Below are 14783 nucleotides of genomic sequence, written 5' to 3' on the forward strand. Positions count from 1 at the left end.
GCCTTCTGACAACACCATCTCATAGGCCTTCTGACAACACCATCTCATAGGCCTTCTGACAACACCATCTCATAGGCCTTCTGACAACCCATCTCATAGGCCTTCTGACAACCCCATCTCATAGACCTTCTGACAACCCCATCTCATAGACCTTCTCACAACACCATCTCATAGACCTTCTGACAACCCCATTTCATAGACCTTCTGACAACCCATCTCATGGGCCTTCTGACAACCCATCTCATAAGCCTTCTGACAACCCATCTCATAGGTTTTCTGACAACTCGATTTCATAGGCTTTCTGACAACACCATCTCATAGGCTTTTTTAGGACAATGCATTCAGAAAGTCTTCAGGCTCTTTCACACTTCGTTATGATGTATAGTCATATTAAAACCTCAAGTTGAGAGATTTTCCCCCAACCACCAATCACAGCTTAGCTAACGAGCTCTGGTAAAGTGAAACCTGAGCTGTGATTGGTGGTTGTGGGAAAATCTCTATTTTCTCTCACACAGTTAGATAAATCTGGGCCAATATCCCAAATGACAAAGTGATTTTTTTTATATATAAATTTTGCATAGACATAACTATTCAGACCCTTTGGTATGAGTTAGGCTAGGTTCAGAATACGGAATCTCCGGGCAGAAAATTTCCACCTGGAGATTCCGAGTGCGGCCAGCGCTGACTGAATCAGTCGGCGCTAGGACCGTGCAAACACTGCAGTCTCCAATAGACTGCAATGTGTTCCGCGCGGATTTCTGCCTGAAGAAAGAGCACCGAAATTCTTCAGGCGGAAACTTCCAAGCAGATTCTGCGTTCACAAATTCCGTTTCACAAATTCCGAAGTGTGAATTTGTGAACGGAAACCCATTCACTACACTATGCATTTTAGCAAGCGGAATTTCCGCCTGCAATTTCAAAGCAGAATTGCAGACGGAAATTCCGTAGTCTGAACCTAGCCTTAAAATTTAGCTCTGGCTCCTCCCATTTCCTTTGATCATCTCTGAGATGTTTCTACACTTTTTTTTCTATTTAAAACAGATATTTTAAAGAATATATATCTCAACAGTGTACAATGAAGTACAAGCATGTACATAGCATATTACAATACATAATATGTGAGCATTAGTACATAGCAATGAAACAGATTAGGTTCTGCCAAGTAATCAGGCAGTAAGCAACAAAGAATAAGAAAACATTAATGCAACCATAGACATTACTTGCAAAAACACAAGATACATATTAGTCCCAAGTAATTAAGTAATACCGTAACTACTAGTGGGCCTGTCTAGTTAGTGCCAGGAAGAAACTACAACGCTGACTGGAGGTGGGAGGTTTGTTCACCTTTGATCCAGTGGTGGGCAGAGGGGACTGGAAAGCCACACGCTCCATTGGTTAAGAAATTTGCTATGATGGGAACGTACTAGAGAGGAGAGAATTTTTGAAAAATTCGATTAGGCCGATTCGCCGAATTTTCGAAAAAAAATTGGTTCGGTCTGAGATTCTTTGCGGCGAATATGTATTAAAAATGGCTATTTCTGGCCTACAGAGAGCCTCAATAGGGGTGTAGAACACATAGCCTTGCTGTAAAACACATAGGGTGTGTGCTGGGTTAGTAAAATAATACTGTTATTCAGTATGACATGCAGATTAGAGGCGACACTATTAGAATCACTGTCGTAGAGCGGCACAATGACAGAGTCTGAAGGTGGCATCAGTATGAAGAGACAAAGCATGGAGGTGTTGGCAGTATGAGGAGACCATATAGTGCCTAAATGACAAAGCGTGGAGGCGGCGGCAGCATGAGGAGACCATACAGTGGCTGAATGACACAGCCTGGAGTTGGCGGCAGCAAGAGCAGACCATATAGTGGCTGAATGAACCAGCGTGGAGGTGGCGGCAGCATGAGGAAACCATATAGTGGCTGAATGACAGCCTGGAGTTGGCGGCAGCATGAGGAAACCATATAGTGGCTGAATGACCCAGCCTATAGGTGGCGGAGCATGAGGAGACCATATAGTTGCAGAATAAGACAACCTGGAGGTGGCAGCAGCATTAGGAGAACATATGGTGGCAGTATAAGACAGCCTGGATGTGGCATCAGCAGTATCAGGAGTCCTGAAAGTGACCCAGTGACATAGTGGGGCGGTGGGTGGCAATACCAGTACCCGGTGACGAAGGTGGGTGAAAAAAGGAGAAATTGGCATCAGATGTGTGGCATCAGGTGGGTGGCAGGATCAGAATAGTAGCAGGCAGGTAGGCAGAAGAAAACGGTCTCTTTTGTAAAAGTGTTAGTGTGCACAAGTATTGAGGATATGCATTAAGTAAAACTTAACTTTTAATAATATTCTTAGGATAAAATATAGGTACCCAAAATTTTTGGGAAATCAAACAAAAGGAAAGGTGTGCAAAATACACCATGTGCCACCTACGCCACCAAGTATTGATGTGATGCAAAGACCTCTAAAAGGTGGAAGGGAACAACGTATGGTTCATTGTAACCAGTGGTGGTAAAAACTTCCCCTGTAAGGCCCTACTCTCGCATTATTAATTCCCTTCTTGGCAAGTGTTTTTGCCCTAAAAAGAGCGGACCCACATAGGAACTTCTATCTATTTCCACCTAAAAAACCCTGTGAAATAGCAGTGTTTGGAAGTGGAAATAGGGAGAGGTTTCTGTGTGGGCCGTCCTTTTTAAGAAGGGAAGTAATAATGCAAGAGTAGGACCTTACAGGGGAAGTTTTTTACCCCCACCAGTTACAATAGACCATACGTTGTTCCCTTCCACATTTTAGAGGTCTTTGCATCACATCAATACTTGGTGTCGTAGGTGGCACATGGTTAATTTTGCACACCTTTCCTTTTGTTTGATTTAAAACATTTTTTGGGTACATTAATTTTATCCTTATTAAGGTTAAGTTTCTCCACATTTTTTGTGGACAGACGAGTTCAACTTGGGATTACTATGGCACGCGCCGCACCAAACACTCGCTCTGATGGCACACTACTGGCGGAGCAGGACATCTTTTCCAGGGCAAACTCTGCTAGTTGCGGCCACAAATCAAATTTGTCTGTCCAGAAGTCCAGCGGATCTTCAAGGTGTGTTGGCATGGTCATGTCAAGGTATGCCACCACCTGCTGGTTCAGGTCCTGCTCCAGGTCTACCTGCTGCTGATGAGTTGCTTCACTATGCGGGTGAAGAAAGCTACTCATCAGCGACTGTAGACTCAGGATGCTGCTGATTGAGCTGGTACTGCTCCTGCCACAGCAACTTGGACAGGAGCACATTCAGCTTCTGCGCCGTTGGATGAGTGGACGCATTCTGTTGTCTCTTGGACATGGTTTTGCCGATGGATTGCTGGCGGAATGACTGACTAGAAGTAAAAGGAGCATCTGGCGCGACAGAAGATGGCTATGACACACAGCTCCTTCGGCTGAGGTGGTGGAGCCTTGGCTGGCTGAAAGAGTGAGCGGCGTGCCACTGGGTGATGCAGCAGGCTGGACCACCACATCGGAGCCACAGTTCTCCCAGGCCGCTTTAAGGTGATGCTGCATATGTTGACGCAGGGCCGTTCATTGGGACCGTGGCCACGCTTCACCTTCTGCTGACACATGTTGCACGTAGCCAGGTTAACATCCTCCGAATGCTTTTATGAAAAACTGCAACACTGCTAGCTGATTTTCTCACCAACAGTCCGCACTGATTGACCGCTACTGCCGCCGACTCCAGACACCCCTGTTCCACTACCTCCCGGGAAGGTAGGCTGCTGTGAAGCAGGTGGTCTCCCCCGGGGTACGTTTGGCTCCCGACTTTCCACTTCTGCCACCATCTTGCTGGCTCAGCTGCTGCCTCACGGGCAACCTGCAACCCTCTTCTCCTGATGATGAAGCCCCTTCTACACCCGGCTCCCAAGTGCGATCGGCTTCATTATCATCGAGTTGTGTCTGCACGTCACTGATGTCCTTCTCAGGTTCCTCAACAGTGTGTGCTTCAGGAGCCTAAACGCTCGCAACACCACTCTCCTCATCATTACTTGCCGGCCTAGTGGAGGATGTCTCCTCCACTTCTTGGCTGAGCAGTAGCTGCTGACTGTCCTCTAGTAGATCGTTCTCACTAAATAGTGGAGCTGAACCCACAGCATAAGATACTTCTGTGGGGGAGAGAACAGCATAGGACAGAGGCAACGGGAGGACAGGGACTGCTCCCGGGCCATGCCAACTGAGGGATGAGTCTGAGGAACCCACCGACTGTTGACTGCGAGTGTCAGAAGTCACCGTGTTAACCAATCGATGACGGCAGATGGGTTGCTGGTTGAGACATGACCACTAGTTTGAGACATGGTTGAGACATGACCACTAGTTTGAGCTCAAGCCTCTTGCTGCGACTGCTCAAGCCTCTTGCTGCGACCTCTTGCTGCTGCTACTCGCCCCTAGTCTGCTGCGACCTCTGCCTGAAAAATTTAGGCCTCTGCCCCTCCTCTGTGCATGTCCTGGCACTTCTCTGCCTGACATACTTAGTGCGTATATGAGGGGAGTACAATACGCTCCACTATGCAGGTGTGTACTTTTGGCTGGCCTTTCTCAGTATCTGAAATAAAAAAAAGCACAAACGGATGCGCTCCGTAGTGTAACACCAAAGGTGAGTTGGTAACGCTAAGTGTGAATTGCGCTTACCACATGAAGTTGTACTCCAACCAAGTACAACAATGGAACAGGGCGTATCATCAAAGGGTCTCTGCAGCTTCGTCCCGCTGAAATAGAATCACGATAAAAACAAGCAATCTCCAGGTAGCAGAGCGGGATCAACGGAAGCGCTGAGACCAGATAAGAAGTTAAAAGGATTTATTTGCCATAATGCAACGCGTTTCACGGTCACCCGCTTCCTCAGGCACCCGCTGAGGAAGCGGGTGACCGTGAAACGCGTTGCATTATGGGAAATAAATCCTTTTAACTTCTTATCTGGTCTCAGCGCTTCCATTGATCCCGCTCTGCTACCTGGAGATTGCTTGTTTTTATCGTGTTTCTCAGTATCTAGGCCATTAAGACTTTAACCGGAACAAAATGGTACACCACTTAGATGTACGTATGTGGTATGCACTTATGAGGGGAGGACAATGCGCTACAGTAAGCTTAAAACAGTATTTGTCTAAAACACGTACAGAAACTGAGAAACTGAGCAGAAAATACAGAGCATTATCAAGGTAAAAAACTAACAAAATTAAAGACAGGGGGGTGGTTTATCATGATGGGGGTTGTGAACTTGAAGGATTATAAAATGTAATGGATACCCTCAAGATAAAGCATTATCCCTAGGACAGAGAATAACTAGTTTATCAGTATGGGTCTGAGCACTGTGACCTCCAACAGCAGTCAATTGTCCCTCACGTGAATGGAGCAGCAGAGCATTTGCTTAACCATCGCTCCATTCATTCTCTATAGGATTTTTGAACATTGCCAAGTGCCAAAGCCACAATGTTTGGAAGTCCCATAGAGCATGAATGAAGCAGTGGCTGAGCATGCATGCTGCAACTCTTCTATTCACTTAGAGGACACGTGACCTTTTTGATCGATGGAGGTCCCAGTGGTAGGAACTTGACCGACCAACTAGTTAACCCCTTACCTGTGGTTAGGGGATATTATTACATTTTTTGGATAACCCCTTTAAAGAAGCACTCCAACAAAAAAGTTTATCATCTGGCTATTACTAGTGTATATGACATCAGTAGGAGTGGAGTTAACTTAGTTACCGAGGCCTTTATTGTTCCGCTCCAGACCTTGGCTAGAAAATGTACTGCAACTCAGACCTGCTGAATCTTGCAGCACATCTTATGTGCACAGGAAGTGTTTTTCCATTCATTCAATGAGAGGATTGATGTGAGTATCAAAGTTGTGGAATGCACGCCGAAAAATACTCTATGCAACAGCACTAGGACTGCTCGGAAATGTGCAGTCTCCATATACTGAAATTCATTTCTGGGCAAAATCCCCAGAGACATTGAACAGGTTCAATGTTTCTGCAGATGCCGGAATCTGGATTTCTGGTGCAGAAACATTTGTCGAGGAAATACCAATGTGTGCACAGTGCAGCAGAATCCCACTGAAATCTATGGGACTCTGCTGAAGCCGAATTTCCAAGCGGAATATTCCTGTGGAATTCCGCTCTGAAATTCCGCCATGTGAACATAGCCTAATGAAGAGAGAAAGTGATTTTCTACCCACACCCTGTAAGATTCAGAAAGTTTCAGTGTCAGTCACATGGTATGGCCGGACCAGAAGGATCAGAACAAAGCTGGTAATGAAATGAACTCCACATGATGTTATTACCAGGCCAGAGGGCAATCATTCTTGTTGGAGTGCTTCTTTAACTAGTGCTGTTCTCTGCATTTGGCCGACTTGTCACCAACACACTGGATGGTAAGGAGTGGCCCTGGTGGATCAGTGGTTGCCACGCATCTGCTCTATGCAGCGGTTTTCCAGTCTGGATAATAGAGGAGGGTTTCTATCAGGTTACTCCCTCTATTTGTTCAAATAGTTCAATATGAGCTGTAAATATAGCAATGAATGATGGGCAAGATACAATTGGCTATTACCTGCATGGTGTATTATAAGCTTGAGCTGTGTAGAGCAGTGTTTCCCAACCAGGGTGTGTTCCAGCTGTTGCAAAACTACAACTCCCAGCATGCCCGGACAGCAAAGGCTGTCCGCGCATGCTGGGAGTTGTGGTTTTCCAAAACCTAGATGGTAATATTTGTTAAAAGATGTCACTTTGATGCACCATTTTTGTTATATAGCTGGGGCGGTATGGTAGCATCTGCTACATTATAGCTACAGCACTGACAATCTGCAGTCATTGCTTCCATAAAAACACTCATTCATTTGCATAGTTTCTAAAGCAAATCACCATTTCTAGCTGTGATTTCACTATTCTATAAATGATGCTGCCAACCCTGCATAGCAACAAGGATGCGGCTATAAATACATCCGCATCATTCTCCCATACCAATGAGATTCAGCTTGTTCTTTTTTTTTTTTTTTTTTTTCTAGAGATGCCAGCTATTCCTATAGGTTCTCCATATATAGCCACAAGCACAATTACAGTAGTTATTCTTCCATATATTAAGCTGTCCAAATATAAGAGAGAAATCCATCGATAGGAGTGTGTACAGACCATAAGTATTTATCATCGAGTCTTATGACGCCTGCACGGACTCTAGGATGGTGAAGGTCAACAATACGCTGAAGGCCACATCTAGTCATAGCCCATAATGTGGACCAGCCCATTCACACTATGGAATTTTGGCGTGGAGAAATCCCACTCTGAAATTCTGGTGAAGCTGCCTACTATTGCCTTTAATAGGATTCCACTGCACCGTGCACACTGCAGAATTTTAATTGTGAAAACTAAAATTTCGTGTTCCGCTGAAAGAATGAACATGTTCATACTTTCAAGAGAATTGCTTGTGGACTACATCGCAGTCAATGGTGAAGGCGCACATGCGCGTGGTCCTAGTGCAGATTGTGTTCGGTAGTGCCCGCTGCAGATGGAATATCTCCATAATGTGAATGGGCCCTAACAATGATGTAAAGGAAAACTCCTAAAAATGTCTATATCCTCCACGGTGGTCCTTTAACCACTCCAGTATGCAGTTATACCATGCTTTTTGGAGAGTGGCAAAAGGGCTGGTTCCCTTTGTGTGTATTGTAACTAAACCAAAAAAGGGAGGGGAAAAAAAAGAAAATTGGACATAATGTCACTCCAAACTCCAAAAATGGGCTGGAGAAAATTATTGGTACCCTTTCAACATTGTGGAAAAATAAGATTGTTTCAAGCATATGAGGCTCCTTTAAACTCACCTGGGGCAAGTAACAGCTGTGGGCAACATTAAAAGCACACCTGAAAGCAGATAAAAAGTAGAGAAGTTCACTTAGTCTTTGCACTGTGTGTGCCACACTAAGCATGGATAACAGAAAGAGAAGAGAACTGTCTGAGGACTTGAGAACCAAAATTGTGGAAAAATATCAAAATCTCAAGGCTATAAGTCCATCTCCAGAGATCTAGATTTGCCTTTGTCCACAGTGCGCAACATTATCAAGAAGTTTGTAACCCATGGCACTGTAGCTAATCTCCCTGGGCGTGGACGGAAGAGAAAAATGTATGAAAGGTGTCAACGCAGGATAGTCTGGATGGTGCATAAGCAGCCCCAAACAAGTTCCAAAGATATTCAAGCTGTCCTACAGGCTCAGGGAGCATCAGTGTCAGCGCGAACTATCCGTCGACATTTAAATGAAATGAAACGCTATAGCAGGAGACCCAGGAGGAACCCACTGCTGACACAGAGAAATAAAAAAGCAAGACTACATTTTGCCAAAATGAGCTTGAGTAAGCCAAATTCCTTCTGGGAAAACATCTTGTGGACAGATGAGACCAAGATAGAGTTTTTTGGTAAAGCACATCATTCTACTGTTTACCGAAAACGGAATGAGGCCTACAAAGAAAAGAACACAGTACCTAGAGTGGAATATAGTGGAGGTTCAATGATGTTTTGGGGTTGTGTTGCTGCTGGAGTTGTGTTTTGGGGTACCTTGAATGTGTGCAAGGCATCATGAAATCTGAGGATTACCAACAGATTTTGGGTCGCACTGTGCAGCCCAGTGTCAGAAAGCTGGGTTTGCGTCTGAGATCTTGGATCTTCCAGCAGGACAATGACCCCAAACATACATCAAAAAGCACCCAGAAATGGATGGCAACAAAGTGCTGTAGAGTTCTGAAGTGGCCAGCAATGAGTCCAGATCTAAATCTCATTGAACACCTGTGGAGAGATCCTAAAATTGCTGTTGGGAAAAGGCGCCCTTCCAATAACAGTGACCTGGAACAGTTTGCGAACGAAGAGTGGTCCAACATTCCGGCTGAGAGGTGTAAAAAGTGTATTGATGGTTATAGGAAGCAAATGATTTCAGTTATTTTTTTCCTAAGGGTGTGCAACCAAATATTAAGTTGAGGTTAAGCCTCCACTTGTTCTTTTTCTGGCAGTTTTTGGAAAACTGCCACTGCAGTTTTAGAGCCAAAGTCAGAAGTGGATCCATAAGGGAGGAGGAAGTGTAAGTCCTTCCTTTATATGTCCTATTCCTTTTGAATACACTTCTGGCTTTGGCTCAAAAACTGCAGTGGCAGTTTTCCAAAAAAAGCCAAAAAAAAAAAGTGGAAACTTAGCCTAAGGGTGGCAATAATTTTGTCCATCCCATTTTTTCGAGTTTGGTGTGATATTATGTCCAATTTGCTTATTTTTCTCCATTTTTTGGTTTAGTTCCAATACACACAAAGGGAATAAACATGTGTATATCAAAACATGTGTTACTGCAATCCTTTTCTGTGAGAAATACTTGACAAGACAAAAGAATATCTTCAGTTTTGGCGTGTTTGTGTTTTTTTAGGTAGCTTTTGGGTTGGTTTTTCTATCAAAATCTAAGGGAGGGGAGATTTATCTTTGTCTCTAATTTATTTTTATTTTTTTGTTTTGTTTATATTTGGCGCATGAAATGTCGCATGTGCGTCTAAGCACCTTTTCTTTTCTTTTTTTGCAACTTTTGGCTATAAGCAAAAAGCTACAAAAAAATTTACCAAAGTCAATTTCAGTTTTCCCTTTTTATTGCAGTGGTAATGGATTTATCATATGTTTATGTTGCACAAAAATTCGCAAACCCCCTCCAAAACACCACAAATGTACACCAGCCCAAATCTGGCTTAAAAAACTGCCTTTGGAGAGCACTTAAAAAACATTAGCAGCTGCATCTTTTGGTGGAGAAAAGTCGCAAAGAAGAGGAGGAATCATACAAAATGGTGAATTTTTTTTGCTAATACATTCTAAATTTATCGACCACCCCCTGCAATAGTATGATAAATATGTTGTACGTAAGCACAACCAAAGCAAAAAATAAATAACTTTAAAACACAGTTTCTAAAGACAATAATGATAAATCCCCCAAGTGTTTGACTTCACAAGTCTTGAGTTTTTTTGGTAAAAACATTCCTGATTTGGGTTTCTCTTAGTATTCCATGCCATAAGAAGGCTAAGGTCTGGGGTTCGCACCATGCTGAGCATCAGGGTACCAGCAAAACAGTATGCTCATTTACTGTAAAGAATTGAACATTATCTACACTAGCAATTGCCTTAAAGGGGTGTTCCAGGATTTTTTTTTTATTTGACTATGCTACAGGGGCTGTAAAGTTAGTGTAGTTCATAATATAGTGTCTGTACCTATGTGTGACGGTTTTCTCACAATTCTTCTGTGATTTTCACTCCAATATTTATTTCTAACAGCATACAAAATGACTGCTGTCTCAGATTTTTCCCAGCTTGCAATGCGGCCGAGACCTGACTCACTAGTCAGTTGATGACAGGGAGCCTGTCTGCTTCAATGGGTGGAGGGATCAATCTGCAGCTAATGCAACAGCTGGAGGCACCCTGATTGAAAACCACAGGGCTTTGAATGGATGCAGCTCATTTATGTTTCAATGGGTGGGGTGGCTGATGTGTGGGAGGGAGGAAAATGGAATTGTGGGATTTGAAGTAAAAAAAGAAAAGTCAAACAGGAAATACCAGTTCACAAAATGCTAGCCACAGTGTTATGGTAATCTCACAACATAGCCAATTAGCCCCAAGACAAGTACAGATCCTTCCTAAGCATGTCCATTACTGTCTGACAGGTACGTACTAAAATCACCTTATGGTGGAGAACCCCTTTAATGTATCCTTTTAGTCAGCAGGACTCAAAAGGTTTGATCTACTGTCTAAAGCCCAGATTTATCAAACTGTGTGAGAGAAAAAAATTTAGTGATATTCCCACAGCGACCAACGACAGCTCAGCTAACAAGCTCTGGTAAAGTGAAAGCGGAGATGTGATTGGTTCTTGTGGGAAAATCACAATTTCTTCTCTCACACTGTTTGATAAATCTGGGTCTATGAGTCTAAATAAAAGTTTAAGTTTGGGAAATAGAGGGAATGTATTCACTAGTAGACTATACTCCGTCAACTAAAGTAATCATAGAGCCTGATCATGGTGAAAACCCAGCACTAGACTTAAAGTATTATGGAAAACAAATATCCCCTATCCAAAGGATAGGGGATAAGTTTTAGATCGCGGGGGGGTCCGAGCACTGAGGCCCCCCGCTATCTCCTGTTTGGAGCCCCGGCTCTCCTTTACAGCAGCGCGTCACAACTCCAGCCAGAAGCGGGGGCCACCCCGCCCCTTCTATATAGCTCTAGAGGAGAGCTAAAGATTGTCCAATGGCTCTCCCAGTGCTTGTAAGGGAAAACTAGCCTTGAGATACAGCACCACACATGGCAGAAATCACTGTACATCAAAATTTGCTCACAGTACATTTTCCGACAGAAACAATTCTCCTAAAAAAGGTTCTAGAACAGAATATTTAAATAGAAGTCATTCAAGATTTGACCATTACATTACGCTCCATTATAGCTTTTTCCTAATGTATATCTTCAACTGAACAGAAGTTTTAAAAAAATTACAAAAAAGCCAAAAATCTATAGAAACCATGAGAGGGCAAATGAGGATAAGTAGATATTATAGTCTACAGCACTGAAGTGCAGAATCTGTTGCTGGGCTAAAATTACAATTAACTCTACGTTTAATGCCTCTCTGTTCCTTGTAAGTTTTCAACCAAAATTAATTGAAGAAGCCTTAAATACAATTAGATTATTAAGAGTATATTTAGAACAAGAAGCGCAATACCAATCTCCCGTATCCAACCACCTTACAGTGACTGAAATCCTAGGCGAATGAACTATGGCTGCATAAATGAGTGTGTTCTGCACTGGAAGAAATTCATTTAACACATGGTTGAGCACAGAAATCACACAGAAAAAAATGCCCCTTAAAAGCAGACAAAAATATGCATAACTCACCTTTTTGAAAGAAATATTTCCGATAATAGTACGCACCAAGATCTACATGTTCAACAATATATCTTTTGGCTCTGTCAATATGCAAAACCAAATTCTCCTTGGGGACCTCAAGGACAGCCAGTCCTGCATTTGTACAGTGTGAACTCATTGTAGACTCAAAAGATGAATTTTCACAGCCGGAAAAAGAACCAGAGTTCGATTTAGACAAGCTGACTTTCTTTTCCCCTTCACCCCCCATTTCATTACGAAAGTACGGGCAGCTCATGACTAAATCGTTGCTCTTGTCGTCTCCTTGGTCAACATTCATATTCTCTTTTGAATTTAAGTCTTCGGTGCTACCAGTTGGAGAATTGAAGCTGGAGGAGTGTGATAATGGTCCGGCAGCTAGAGAAGCGGCTGCTGCGGCTGAAGCGCCTGTGGTGGTGTTTCGGCGCTTGATAACATTATGCCGGTTGATCACAACTTCACTCAAATCAAACAGGACGCTCTGCACATCGTAATGAGCAAAACATTTAGGGCATGTCCATGGCTTAATACTGTCGTCAGAACGACTGTCCTCAATGTCTCCAGATTTTCCCAGTTCTCCTTCAGCCTTTGCATTTCGAAGTTTACGGAAAATGGAAGAATCTCCAGTCTCTGATTTGGAGCGTCTCTTTAGTGGCTTGTCCCTATCTTTGAAGGCCCTATGCCCATCTCTCTGACCATCTATAACATCCAAGGAGAATCCAGAGCCCCTGCTGCCACTGCTCAGTAATAGTTCACTCAGCTTTGATGGTCCATGTCCACGATGATCAGCTCTCTCATTCTTATATCCCTTTATTATATCAAAGAAACTATCGCTTGATGTTCCCTGTTTGTCTATCGAGGAAGTGCTACCATATTCTCTGTGGAGTGATGGACCCATCTTAAAAGTCGGTGACATACACTCTTCAAAATTATCCATATCAAACTCACTGATGGTGATATCACTGTTACTCCTTTGCCTTATCCTGCGGTGGACTTTCCTAGGGGAGCTACCGCTAGAGTAACCTTCGGGAGACAGAAACCTTGAATCTAAACTTTCTGCCTGTCTTGTTTTATTCTTAAGTGTGTTCTGAATACTTTTTAGCATGACAGAATCACTAGAATTCATACTAGACGTACTTACTTGACTGCTAGGACTACTCTTAACAGACATGGTTTCTATACTGCTTGTTTCAATATCCTGACTTGTTCTATTTATTTCCTTCACATTATCTTTTCTAGGTGGCCAATCTGCAATACGTGCTCTAACACCCATTTTGGGAACACCCGGTGTAGAGGAAATGTGGTGGGAGCTCTCACTGCGTGGTGGTCCTACGGGAGACATGGCAGAAGAACCTAAACTACCATTCTGTGACCTAAAACGTCTCATATAAAAATCATCAGAACGAGCCTTTGGCGGTCCATCTGGTACAGATGATTGAGTCCCACTTGCAACGGACCTTTCAGTCTGGGACCTTTTCAAACTGGTCATGATCTGAAAAAGGGCTGAACTTTAGAAAATTCCAGAGTAAAATGTGTCCATCTTTATTCTTAGAAAGGACAATGTTCTCCTGAAGAGAATACTCCAGAGAACACACTGGTTTCATGAGATCTGCCAATTTATGAATAGATATTTATAATAAAAAAAATAATAATAAAAAATAAGAAGGTCTAATCACATGACACTAATTCATGGAGAATTGGAGACAACATTTTCTGTTTGCTTCTTTTTGCAAATCTTAGCATTCAGCTGAAGATAGTCTGTGCCACACTGCAATATTAATCCCAAGCTTTTGTGGAAATAAACCTGAAAAACAAAAGGAAAGAAAAATTGTAAATCAGAAATATTTATATAGTTATAAAAATCAAACAAACAGACCAAAAACACAAACTCTGCAAATACTAATCAACTTATTCAATGTGCACTTAGGAAACCCATCATAGACCCTTATATAGATAACGTATATAAAAATTAATGCTAATAATCTTAAATTTGATTTTAACCCAGAATTGCATAATTCTAAATTTGACATGATCCAAGAAAATTGTTGACCAATCTGAAGACTCAAAGGACATATTTCATATTATAGGGATGTCCGTTGAATAATAACCTAATACTTGTTGAGTTCAGATTTCGCTTCTTGGCTGTATTTGAGCAGAGCTGTGGTCTGTGACTACACCTTAACTACATTGCCTATAGAGAGTCTGAGATAGTCTGCATCATCATTGGTTCGGACTCCTAGTCCTCCTCTTGCAACTTTTCCTCCTTAACTTGGCTTGAATATAATCGAAAAAGAGCACCACATGTTGGAGCATTCATCCATGGTACACCTGGTATAGGCGTTTTCAAGGGGTGAGAGTAAGGTAGGCTTTATTTTTTCATCACTTTCGTAAAACTTCAAGTGAACTTTAGATTTTATATGCAAGAAACTAAATCAAGGAGTTTTATTAATAGACAGAAGAGTGAAGGATATTTTTAAGAACATCCTCTCATTGGTTTCGGTGTATAAAGACAAGTCTACCTCCGGCTCAACAGGAAGTCAACACATGAAGAACAGATTTCCAGCACAACAAGGGCAGAATCATTATAGTATTACTAGACTACTAAGCCACCAGTGTGAAAGAGAAGATTATGAGGTAATTGCAGCACTTATATTGAAGTAAATGAGCCTTGGTAAAGGAGGGGGGGGGGGGGTCTGGAGGGTCACTTTTAACACTATCTTATACTAGAACTGGACAAATGCTACTGCCGCCTAAATCATTTGGGTTGTTTGTCTATGTAAAATTTTAATGCTTGGTCATTAGAAGTTAGTGATGGCTATTGCCCTAAAAGCACCAGCTGTGGTCATAGCAGGTGTC

The 14783-nt window shown here is 42.6% G+C and overlaps 1 protein-coding gene across 7 annotated transcripts in view; it reads right to left on the reverse strand.

Moving 5' to 3' along the window:
* Positions 1-14783, reverse strand: part of SIPA1L1 (signal induced proliferation associated 1 like 1) — a 278502-nt gene that overhangs the window by 119087 nt on the left and 144632 nt on the right. For all 7 annotated transcript variants that reach the window (XM_056545756.1, XM_056545760.1, XM_056545757.1 and 4 more), the window contains one exon: positions 11922-13731. In XM_056545756.1, coding sequence (XP_056401731.1) covers positions 11922-13416 — 1495 coding nt within the window. In that variant the 5' untranslated portion in view covers positions 13417-13731. The remainder of the gene's footprint in view (positions 1-11921; positions 13732-14783) is intronic.

The sequence above is a fragment of the Hyla sarda genome, chromosome 11 (assembly GCF_029499605.1).
Source record: "Hyla sarda isolate aHylSar1 chromosome 11, aHylSar1.hap1, whole genome shotgun sequence".
In the NCBI taxonomy this organism is placed as follows: domain Eukaryota; kingdom Metazoa; phylum Chordata; class Amphibia; order Anura; family Hylidae; genus Hyla; species Hyla sarda.